We start from the raw sequence: 12,233 nt of genomic DNA, 5'->3' as shown, positions 1-12,233 counted from the left end.
CTACTCTCTCCTCTGAACTCCTGTTACTTCACTCTCTCCTCCTCCTGCTCCCCCTTTCTTGGCCCCTCCCCAAATCTCCCTCTTTAGTTAAGAACTAACCTTTGCTGCTTCTCATTTCTCCTTTTCCCACCTCCCCATTCCAGTCCCTTCAATTTCTCTCTCCTGTTCCCCTCATCTTTCCAGCTTCTCTCCTTCCCCCCTGCCCCCCCACCCTCTCCCCTTCTTCCCCCTCCCCTCCCTCTGCCTCAGCCCTCGGTGTTTGCTTTTCTCCCGGATGCGGATGCTGATGAAAGGGTTGGTCTGCCCGTGCCCTGCCCTACCCAACTTCTTGGAGCTGGGAGCCTGCTTAATGGCTGAGGGTTCCCGGACTCAGGCGTCAGGTCAAGGGCCTCCTATCAACATCCAGTTCCTTCGAGCCCAGTATGAAAGTCTGAGGAGACAGCAGAGGACCCAGGCCCACCTGATGGTGTTCCCTAAAGGTAGGGCTGGGCCCTTCTGTGGGTGGAACAGATGACCGAAAATCCAAGGAGAGCAGGGCCATGGCTGGGCCAGTCTCCTGAAGAGGAAGAGAAGAGCTGCTGTTGACCCAGTCAGAACTGAGCCATGGAGGCTAGATCAGGTCTGTCCCTTGGCCAAGAAATAGGGGCCTCTGCCAGGTATTTGGCCAGTGGCCACTGTTCCTGGTCTCTGTGCCTATTTCTCCCCATTCTGATCTGGCCAGACCGGTTAGGTAAGTGGGCTTGGCCCCCTGCTAGGATAAGGGGGGGGGGGGGGGTGATGGAGGCTCAGCCTGTTGACTGGATCCACATGCAAAACTGAGAGAATGGCTTTGGAGAAGATGCTACTTCCATTGTCTGGAAACTGACAGGGCCTGAACTCAGGGCTCAGGGAGACAGAGTTCTACCATACTACAGTGATAGGTATCACATCATAGAATGGAGTGATTATATACATAGCCTCGGAACAAGGCATAAGTTTACAGTCCCCATCCCCCTACAGACCCAATCAAATCAAAATAGTTGTAAAAGTGAAACACGGAGAAGGAGGAAGGAGAGATGGCTCAGTGGTTAAGAGCACTTGCTGCTCTTGTAGAAGACCTGGGATCCATTATAGCACCTGTGTGGTGGCTCACGACCATCTGTCACTCCAGTTCCAGGGCATGTAACCTCCTTTTCTTATCTCCACAGGCACCAGGCATGCATGTGGTTCAACATAGGTACATGCAGGCAAAACACCTATACACACAAAATAAAATTAATCTTTAAAAGCTTTTTAAAAAGAAAGGGAAAACATAGTATGAAACTTCTGTGTTCTTGAATATTCTCTTTTGCTTGAAGATCGAAGGCAGACCCTATTTTGTGGGCAGGGGCTGCAGCAGAAGATTCCATTATATGGTTTGGGGCCACAGGCATCTCCCCTCTCCCTCCCTCTGGACCCTCCTTTCTTCTCTTCCTGTGTGTGTGTGTGTGTGTGTGTGTGTGTGTGTGTGTTATGAGTATGTGTGTGTAATGTGTGTATGTATGGTGTGTCTGTGCATGTGGTATGTGTGTGTGGTGTGTGTGTCTCTTTCTCTTTGTCCTATACGGACCACATACTGGAACTGAAAGTTAAGAGGTCCTACTATGAAGACCTGCCTGTCTGTCCCTGTGGCCACCCCCCCACCTCCAGGACCCCCTCTTGGTAGATGAGAGAGGATTCTGGTTTCCTAGGTTTCCCAGCCCCTCCCTATCTTTCCTCATCCTCTAGTTCCTGCAGAGCATCTGAGTACCATGAAGGCCGGTGTGCCTGCCATGCCGAAAGCTAGTGCAGTTCCAAGTGTGAGCAGGTCACCCTCCTCTCTGGGGTCACGTGTGAGACTGCACCCACATGTGGAATGGCTGCATCCGCTCTTCTAGTTCTTCTAGGATTTTTGGATTCATCAAACTGGGGCTCAGAGGGGCTTCCTGGTGACATCATTCCCCCAGTACCATCTCCCCACTGTGCATTGTTAGCAATGAGGCTGAAGCCCGTTCAGAAAAGAAACAGCCGCTTCTCAGACGTGTCCATGGACTCTCTCCTGCTTTGGGTGACAAAATCATTATTAGACGTGTAGGACACAGACCCCATAAGCTAAGAAAAAAATTCTCCTGTGCTGCATGTGTATGAATTCAAATGGGAGTAAGTTAATCAGCTGTCTGTTGTGTGGCAGAATATTAGACAGAATAAACTAAGTCTGTTTTGGCTCGTGGTTCCAGAGGTTCCATCCCAAGGCCACTTGGTCGTGTCGTTTTAGATCTTTGTCACCACAGTACATCATAGTAGAAGCATGTGGTGGTGGACAGTGCTCTCCTCATGGTAGCCAGGAAGCAGAAAGGAGGGAAGATACTCATATCCTGGTACCCCTGGAGGGCATGTCCCTGTGATCCAACCTCCACTGAGCAGGCACCTGGCAAAGCTTCCACAATCTCCTGATGACATTGAAGCTGGGGACCAAGCCTCTAAAGTGGACTTTTGGGATACTTAAGATCTAAATCACAGCAGTAAGTGTGTGTGTGCATTTGTGTGTGTGTGTGTGTGTGTGTGTGTGTATGTACCTGTTCCTGTGTATTTGTGTGTTGTGTGTGGGTGGTGTTGTGTGGTGTGTGTGTGTGTGTACCTGTTCCTGTGTATTTGTGTGTTGTGTGTGGGTGGTGTGTGTATGTGGTGTTGTGTTGTGTGTGTGTGTGTGTACCTGTTCCTGTGTATTTGTGTGTTATGTGTGGGTGGTGTTGTGTGTTGTGTGTGTGTATGTACCTGTTCCTGTGTATTTGTGTGTTGTGTGTGGGTGGTGTGTGCATGTGGTGTTGTGTGTTGTGTGTGTGTGTGTGTGTGTACCTGTTCCTGTGTATTTGTGTGTTGTGTGTGGGTGGTGTGTGCATGTGGTGTTGTGTGTTGTGTGTGTGTACCCTTTATCTCTGTCATTCTTAAATACTCACATTCTTTTTTAATTTAAATATATTTATTTATTAAATTTTTTTCATTTTACCTATCAACCCCAGTTCCCCCTCCCTCCCCTTCTCCCTTCTCCTCACCTCCCTCCCACTCTACCCTCATCCACTCCTCAGAGTGGGTAAGGCCTCCCATGGTAATCAACAAAGTCTGGCATACAAAGTTGAAGGACAGCCTAGCCCCTCCACTTTGTATCAAGGCTGAGCAAGGTATCCCACCACAGGGAATGGGCTAAAAAAGCCAGTTCATGCACCTGGGATAAGTTCTGGTCCTACTGCCAGGGACCCCACAAACAGATTGAGCCACATAGTTGTCACCCACATTCAGTGGGCCTAGTTCAGTCCCATGCAGGTTCCCGAGCTGTCGGTCCAGAGTCAGTGAGTTCCAACTAGCACCAGTCATCTGTCTCTGTGGGTTTCCCCATCATGATCTCGACCCTCTTCTTCTTCTTCTTCTTCTTCTTCTTCTTCTTCTTCTTCTTCTTCTTCTTCTTCTTCTTTATTGAAGGAGGGAGGAGGTCTTAAATATAGTCTTACAGCACAATGGGAGAACCCCAGAGGGCAGAAGTTCGCTTCCGATTTTTTTTTTTTTTGAGCTGAGGATCGAAACCCAAGCCTTGCACTTGCTAGGCAAGCACTCTACCATTGAGCTAAATCCCCACTCCCACTCCTGATGTTTTACAATCTTGCATCTAAGCTGTTAACACCCAATAGGTTGGATACACAGACAAGGAGCTTCCCTTTAGCATTGAAGAGGGTGGAATCTCGAAGGGAATTAGCATAGGGAGGATATCAAGGTCAAGGTCAGCAAGCAAGGCAACAGTTACCCAAAACGGGGGCCAGGGACCTACAGGTCCCCCCCTTTTACTAAAAAAATGAGCTTCTGTCTTAGGTTGTGTGGGATGTCAGCAGGTCACCTTACCTGTCATGGAGACACCTATCCAGGCCACACAGGCATTCTGTCTTAGGTTGGTGAGTGTCCCCCAGGCATTACCCGGCTCTGAATACTCATTATCATACGGGCTCAATTGTGTGAGAGCTGCAGAGTTAACTGTTGCCAAAGATCTCTAAGTGGCGCTGGACTTGCAATCTGTGTGTTCGACACAGAAAAGACCAACAGAAGTCCTAACCCACCCATAGCCGGTAGGCTAAAGGCAACTGAGCCATTCCCTTCCTTAACGAGCCTTACTGCAAATTGGAGTCCTTGTAAGATGGTATCCTGAGAGCAAATGGAACTTGAGTTTGTAAATTTATAACTTTCAAAGCCAACCAAAATGTATATAACTATTGATTTAAATTTGTCATGCCCAATAGAATGAAAAATTAGTTAACTGTAAATACTCACATTCTTAAATACTCACTTCTTCCCAGAGTTCACACACTCTCATTGAAAATTTTTACTTCATTTATGCTTGAGTTTTTCCATAAAATTGGCTAGCAAATGAATTATTTTTATCAAAAAAATTATTTTCACACTGTATATTCTGATCATGCTTTTCCTCTCCCTCAGCTCCTCCCAGGTCCTCCCCACCTCCCTCCCCACCTAACTTCAAGCCTTCTCTCTCTCTCTCTCTCTCTCTCTCTCTCTCTCTCTCTCTCTCTCTCTCTCTCTCTCCCTCTCCCTCTCTCTCCAACAAACAAGAAAACACACATACAAAGAAAAAATTTATAAAAACACAAAACTGGAAACCAAAATACATAAACAAAAGACCAGTAAGACAAAAAAAAAATGCCAAGCAAAGTAATATGAGACAAAAAGTCTACATAATTACCATGGAGTTTGTCTACTCCTGGGCATGGGGCCTGCCCTGAAGTGTGGTTAATATACCCAGTGAGACTCCATTGGAGAAGACTAATTTTTCCTATGCAGGTGGGTACCAATTGCAGAAAGCTTCTTGGTTAGAAGTGGGAGCCTGTATCCACTTTCCTCCCTCAGTGCTGGGACCCTGTCTGGCTTGAACCTGTGTAGGCCTGTGCATGCTGCCACCGTCTCTGTGAGTGCATATGTGCATCAGTCCTGCTGTATCTGGAGGATGCTCTGTCCTTGGACATCTCCTCTGGCTCTTACAGCTCCCTGAGCCTTGAAAGGGCCCTGATGAAGACATCCCACTTAAGAATAAGTGCCAGCATCTCCCACTCTGCACATTTTCCAGGTAGCACCTGGGCTTTTAACACGTCTTTGCTTGTTGCCTTTTCTCGATATCAGGACCCATCTATAAGGTTGTGAATATTCTCACTGCTATATTTGTAGAACCTCAAATAAAAAAGGCCTTGGCTATAGCAACTGCTTGATAAATATTTGTTGAATTATGAATAATTGTAATTATATATTGGGGAAGAGTACATGTGTGTGAGAAAGAGTACACACATGCCAGGTCATGTGTGTTTGCATGTGTGGGTACACATATGCAATGTTCTGGTATCTGGCCCCCTTGGCATTCAGGATCTCCCTTCCTTTAATGTGAAACCTATGGGTTTCTCTCAAAGGGAACTACCCAGAGACCTCCCAACGATGACACTGCTGTGCCTTCTCTTCTCAGAAGGGGCCATGCTTACTCCAGCTGAATCGATGACCAGTGCTGTTTGGATTAACAAGGAGAGAAAGAGCTCACTGTCCCCAGATGAGACTGACTCTGAAGTTGAGGGGACATTGGAGGAAGTGGACAGAAGCTGCCATCAGGCTCCTGAGACTCCATGGCACACATACTTAGAGATGCACCGCTTGGTTCAAACCCTCCATCTGGAAGCCAGCCACGAAGGGAATCGCAAGGGCTCCTTTGCAGAGTCAGAACCGAGGCTCTCTCCAGAAGGAGACCCTAATGTGTTGGAAAACAATCACAAGACTCAGCAAGAAACCAAAATCCTAGAGGTGGCCCAGTGCCAAGGTCAGGAGAGCAGTATCCCACTACAGGCAGCAGGCTCCAGTTTACAAGCCAGCACCCAGCATCTTCCTTCCACAAAGAACCAACACAGGTCTGGAAAACCAGCTCATTATCCATTTCCCCAGAGGAAACATCCCAGGATCTCCCAAGCTGCCCGGAACCTGGGCTTATATGGTCCACCCTGAAGCTTTCACTCAGCCAGACGTCTCATCTTTGTGGCCATCAATCAACTCAATCAAGGAAGGACACAAAGCCACAACCAGACAGAGCCTTGAACAATGAGCAACAGTTGGACCACCCCAATTGTGGAACTTCTTAATGGGAAATGGTCTTTTCCTTCAAAATTCAGGAGAATACTCATCAGACTGCTTACCGTTAAGATGAACGTTCTCTCTTTTCCACACAGCCTGACTTTAGTCCTATAGGGGAACATTGCCAACAGTTCTAGCTGCTTTTCCACGGCTGGGTCCAGTAGGACATTTGGTGGTCCCAGAAGTAAAGCAGGAACCTTAGCAAGATGGGTATTTTCACAATGTCTGGAACATTGTGCTTATAGGAGCTCTTTTTTTTTCTCTTCAATATTTTCTGATTCTTTGTATATTTTGAGAAGGTCTCTGAGAATTTAGAACATTTTTTTCTAGTTGCTCTGTCTGGGGATTTAGATGATTCAGTTATTAGTAGTGATCACATAATTTCATTTTAAGCCTCCCAGACTGTGGTCATCCCTGGTGAAAAGGGTCAGATCTGTTCCACCTACTATCTTGTGTGTTCAAGGAGTCCTTGGGAAAGAATGCTTTCTCTCCGCTGTCACAGAGATGGTCCATCCCTGCTTCACTACAAATCTGTTTCCTGCCAGCCTTCCCTTCTATTTTTTTTTTTTCCCCATTCCTCTTACCCTTGTGTTCTCTTCTGTCAATTAACTTCTTACCAAAATCCACCAACCACTAGCCAGGTGTGGTAGCAAATGCATGTAATCCCAGCAATAAGGAGGCTCCAGGAGGCAAGACCGTCAAGAGCTCATGCCTGTGTTATATGAGATCCTCCAACCAAACAACAAACAAAACAAAATGGCCGCCATTGTTGGAGACAGTCATCAGAGCTGAAGGGAGGGGAGAGACCCTCCCGCTTGGAAAACAGGCATCTCCACAAACTACCTCCTTTGTAGCCTGCTGATGACTCAGGTCCCTCCTGAAAGGCTTAGCATGCTTTGGAGTAAGAAGTCTATTAGAAGAGCTATTAGCGTGAACACCATGGACAGACAGACAGACAGACAGGCAGGAACAGGTGGGGCTCTGAAGGCAGTGCAGGCATGCTCATAAGCCAGGTCTGATATCTTGCTGGTCTCAGAGCAAGGGGCAGGTTTTACATGGTCAGTCTTTCTCTGAGATTTGTGGGTTGCAGAGTGTGGGGGAGGGCGGTATTCTGGAGTAGGAGTGTGGGACTCAGAGATTTTGCGGGGCTGGGAGGGAAGGACACATCTAGTTGAGATGTACCCATTACACAGATGTGGGATGTGTCACCATGGGTAGCCCTCTGGTATTCCAGTCTGGAGGGAGGATGTGCCACCACAGGTAGTCCTCTGGTGCCCCAGAAACTGGCAACCTTGTCAGCTGTTGAAGAGAGAATGGCTCGGGTCATCCTCCTGAAATTTAGGCATCTGGGGAGTTTGTCTACAGACTCACGGGCTCTGGGAGGGGCGTCGGGCTCCCTGCAGCTTCAGGAATCCCGGAATCGACTGTGGAGGCAAAGGGAGGTGCAGGTGAACACAGCCCGGGCAGTGTCTGGCCTGAGAACTCTCGTTTCTTTCCTGGAGTCTCATGCAGATTCACAATCCGGCCCAGCTTGAAAGGGGTTTGTCAGTGGCTGTGAGACTTGAGAAAGGAGAGGCTGCTGTGAGCAAGTGTGGCCTGATTAGCCCCAACCCAGGGTCCATCTCCCCAGTATCAAACACGCGATTTTAAACACAGCGAAGCCTGTGTCCTGGAGTGTGTGTGAGGGTGGGGACCATTCTTTCCTGGTCGATGTTTAGTGTTGGCACCTACAGCACCTCCTCTCACACTAGATTCTCTCTCCATCCACATGCTCCCAGGCCCCCTGAAGTCCACTGCATTTCAGGGAGTCACTGTTATTCCTTTGGTGAACAATAAATAAGATATGGTTAGATATGGTTGCATTTTTTAATACTCTAATAAAAATCAAAGACACTTTCTGGGAAAAAAAAAAAACCATTCTTTTGGTCTTTTTTTTTTTTTTTTCTTCTCTGATGCTGATATTGTGTGTGTTCATGTGCAAGTGTGTGCACATGTGTGTGCAAACCAGAGGTCAACTTCAGATATTATTTGTCAAGAGTGGTCCCCTTTGGGGTTTTGGTAGCTTTTGTTGTTGTTTTGCGTTCGTAAGTGTGTGCTGGGCTCAGCGTGGCAGGTGTGCACCTGTGCATGTGCACTGAGACAAGAGGTGTGCCAGGCACCCTCACATGTGTGTGTGAGGCACCCGCTGAGGGGGGTGCCAGCTGTCCTTTTCCAGCTCTCTGCCTTACTCCCACGAGACAGTGTCTCTTCCTGAATCTGAAGCTAGGCTGGCACCAGCAAGCACCAGTCCCCATCTCCCACAGTGAGAGGTCACAGGTGTGAATAACCGAAGATTCAAACTTAGGCCCTCATGTTTATACAGCAAGCTCTCTTAACCACTGAGCCATATCCCCAGCCCCTACCTTGTTCTTTGACCCCTGGGGTCAAACTTGGTTAGACTGGCTGAAATCCCAGAGATCCTCCTATCCCTGCCTCCCCATCACTGGGATTATAAGCAAATGACCCTGCTCAGCTTCTTGTGTGAGTGCTCGGGACCCGAACTCCGGGCCTCATGCTTGCACAGTATTTGGGAGCCAGCCTAATCCAAGGCTTTCTCAGAGGCCCAGATGGAAAGGACAAAGGGAATGCTAGTTCTGTGTCCTTGCCCAGAGACTGTCTTGGCATGGTCTGGGCTGGGGCTGGGGCCTGGGCCTTGAAGAAGCCAAGGTTTCTGTTCCAGGGGAAGCTTGCTTTCTCCCCTGAAGTGCTATGGTTATCAGTCTCAAGGCAGCTGTGTCTAAGGGGTCCTGTGTTCTGTTTGCTACACTGTCTCTGTTGACCTTGACCCGTTCTCCCCCTACAAATAGTGTATCAGATTCTGTACTTCTTTGTGTATGTGTGTGTGTGGGTGGGGGGGGGGGTTGTTGTTGGTTTGGTTTGGTTTGGATTTTTGTTTTTTTTCGAGACAGGGTTTCTCTGTATAGTTTTGATGCCTGTCCTAGATCTTGCTCTGTACACCAGGCTGGCCTCGAACTCACAGTGATCCACCTGGCTCTGCCTCCTGAGTTCTGGGATTAAAGGTATGTGCCACTGCCGCCTGGCAAAGATTTGTTTATTTACTATGTATACAAGTGTTCACCTGTACACCAGAAGAGGGCACTAGATCTCACTATAGTTGTTTGTGAGACACCACATCCATCTATGTGGTTGTTGGAATTGAACTCAGGACCTCTGGAAGAACAGCCAGTGCTCTTAACCTGTGAGCCATCTCTCCAGCCCCTATGTGTGTTTTTCAAGACAAGGTTTCTCTGTATAACAACCCTGGCTGTTCTGGAACTCACTCAGTAGACCAGACTGACCTCAAACTCTGAGATCCACCTGCCTCTGCCTCCTGAGTGCTGAGATTAAAGGCGTACTTCTTAATAAACTTGCTTGGCATAAATTATCAGCTTATGCAAGACCTCCCAGTCCCAGGTATTGCTTTTTTTCTTCTCATCCCTGGTCCTCCCACTCAACACCTCACCATCTGGACCCTTATTTCCATGGGTCCAGGTCAGCATAGTAAGAATTTTGCCAACTGAGCTGTCTCCCCAGCCATTTTGCTTTTGTTTTAAATAAGTAACTACCCTTTGTATAGCTTTTTAATCTCCCTTATGTTCCAAAGCACATCTAGCAACCAGTGCCCTGCTTATGAGGCAACGAAGAACATGCAGTATGTTGAGTTAGCAGTCTGGGTTTTAATCCAGCTTCTCTTGACGTAAGAGTTGGGACCAGTCACTTCACCGTTCTGTTTGGCTTTCATCATCTGTGAAGTGAGGGAGACAATCCTGCCTTTGGAAGGACTGGGAATAGTGTATAGCGTTCCTAACATTCTTAATAAGAGGGATGGTTTCTATGCTTTACAGCTCCTTACGTCTCTCCCTATAGCTCCCTCTCAGCATCCTCCTCCAATAAGCTTGCCTCTGCTCTGAAGATTGACAGTCTCTAGCCACACCCCTTAATCAAATCCAATCTGTTCTTCTAAATGTTGCTGTTCTTTTCCCCTGCAGCATTCATGGTGACACCCTTGCCCTCTGTGCTTCCTTGCTCCTCCTCCAGTAGTTTGGGGGTCTCCCCATGGTCTATGAGCTCTTTCATAGAGAGTACTCAGTAAACATCTTGTGTGCCACATCCCCTTAATCCCTCCCACTTAGCCACCCCTGCCCCCAATCAAAGACTCTTCCAGACTTTGGCTGTCTACTTTTTCTTATGTGTTCCCTGCCAGGTAAGGGCAGTAAGGTCCCAGTAGGCATAAGGACAATAGATGGTGACATGTTTAGGAGCTGAAAAGATGGTGTGATCTAAACACTAACCAAAGGAGGGGCAGACTGGAAGGCCATGCATCAGGCAGGGTTTGCTGTGGTAACAAACAACCCCAGATCTCAAAACAAAGGCTAATTTTCACCACTGTGCACTGGGACTCTCCTCCATGGACAGTGTCATCCCCAGTCACAGGCCACCACCAAGTCACTACTGGCTCCCCCAACCAGGGTAGCAGAAGGCAGTGAATTCAGTGATGTGCTGGCTTGTCAATCACTTTTGCTCACATTTCATTGCCCAAAGTCACCCACACAGTTACCCTCTATGTGCAATAAGATAGTCATCCCATGTTTGAAGGGCATGAAGAATTGCAAATGTGACGGGAGATGTCAGGGCTAAAGTTTGGGCCCTACAAACAAGGCCCTGGGTCTTCAATAGGCCAACCAGGGGAAAAGTGGCGGCAGAAAGCTGAAAGGAGATTTATTGAATGTGGCCACATTGGGAGGAAGAACAGTGACTCCTCAGGTCCATCTTCAGGGGTTGTAACAAGAGGTTTACATTTAGAGGCAGGAGGTATGCATAGCTAAGTGGTTTCTGCCTCTATCGAAGTATGGTCTGCCTTCTGGGCTCCAGTGTGCCACCAAGACCTGCACCAGTTTGTTTTTGCCTGTAACTGCCCAAACTGAGTCATCACTGTGTATAAGTGAGCTGAGAATTGAGTGATGGAAGACAGGTGAGGCTAGGCTGATCTTTGTGTTAGTCCCCTTCTTTCCCACAATGCTGCTTCAGCTACGAACATTAGACCAGAAACACATCATTCACACACTTGGGCTGGCAGGGTCCCACATTCTCCACTCAGCAGAAGGTTTTCCCGAGGTAGGAAACCACCAACTCTCATTGTAGACACTGCCTGAGGTGGGCAGTCTGCACTCAGGGGATCCTTGCCTGCCTTGTGGGTACTATACCACAGGCTTCCACCTTCCTGGGGTGTAGAGCAGCGAGCGGGAGTTCCAATTCCCTGCTGCTGGAACCCCGGTGAGCCACGCTGAATCGGACTTCCCAGCTGTAATTGGAGGTGATAATATTTCTGGGACGGCTGGAGAAAGTGTTTTCCCTCAACTTAGGAACAAACGTCTATAACAAGAAGGTTCTCTAAGAGTTGGGATCCAACCTCTCCACTAGGGGGCAGGCTCTCCGCGCTGTCTGTCAGATTGCCCAACTTCGGGCTTTCTGTAAAGCTGGACAGTCTAACTCTTGTTTTTGTTTTGAGACAGGGTCTCTTTACATAGCCCTGGCTGTCCTGCAACTCACTATGTAGACCATGCTGGCCTCGAACTCACAAAGATCACCCTGTCTTTGCCTGGGATTAAAACAATCACCATCATACCTGGCATCCGACTCTTAGAGACTTGAATTTAAAACTCCATTTCAAAGCAGCTGATTTGGCACATGCCTGTAGTTTCAGGTGATGCCCTCGGTAAACTCCAGCATTTGGCATGCCCGGGAACCACCTGAAATGCTTCTTAACAGATCGCAGGTCTTCGCCATCAGAGCCGCCCAGCTGCAATCCGGGGGTGGGGGTGGGGTGATTTACACCGGTAGCAAGCCCCCAGGGGACCTTGATGGTGTTGACTCAGTGCTACTGCTCTTAGGAATGTGGCCAAAACTGGCGGTTTTTAGAATGAAGGGATTTCTTTCTTTCTTTCTTTCTTTCTTTCTTTCTTTCTTTCTTTCTTTCTTTTTTTTTTTTTTTAACTTTTGTTTGTAATAGCGAATTATAGGGATTGTTTTGAGGA

General features: G+C 47.9%; 1 protein-coding gene across 1 annotated transcript; it reads left to right on the top strand.

Annotated features, from left to right (window-relative positions):
• The first annotated feature begins 280 nt into the window (after positions 1-280).
• Positions 281-7,150, top strand: C2H9orf152 (chromosome 2 C9orf152 homolog). The gene is made up of 2 exons (XM_036179574.1): positions 281-479; positions 5,507-7,150. The coding sequence occupies exons 1-2, from the start codon at positions 281-283 to the stop codon at positions 6,031-6,033; spliced, it is 726 nt and encodes a 241-aa protein (XP_036035467.1). The 3' UTR covers positions 6,034-7,150.
• Positions 7,151-12,233: the final 5,083 nt, after the last annotated feature.

This window comes from Onychomys torridus, chromosome 2 (assembly GCF_903995425.1).
Source record: "Onychomys torridus chromosome 2, mOncTor1.1, whole genome shotgun sequence".
Taxonomy (NCBI): domain Eukaryota; kingdom Metazoa; phylum Chordata; class Mammalia; order Rodentia; family Cricetidae; genus Onychomys; species Onychomys torridus.
The sequence above is the reverse complement of the archived record's forward strand: the minus strand, read 5'-3'. Positions and strand labels throughout refer to the sequence as shown.

Coding starts and splice junctions, on each gene's coding strand:
- C2H9orf152 (XM_036179574.1), top strand. CDS start 281: ATGCTGATGAAAGGGTTGGTCTGCCCGTGCCCTGCCCTACCCAACTTC. Junction 480..5,506: donor CCTGATGGTGTTCCCTAAAG/GTAGGGCTGGGC, acceptor TTCTCTTCTCAG/AAGGGGCCATGCTTACTCCA.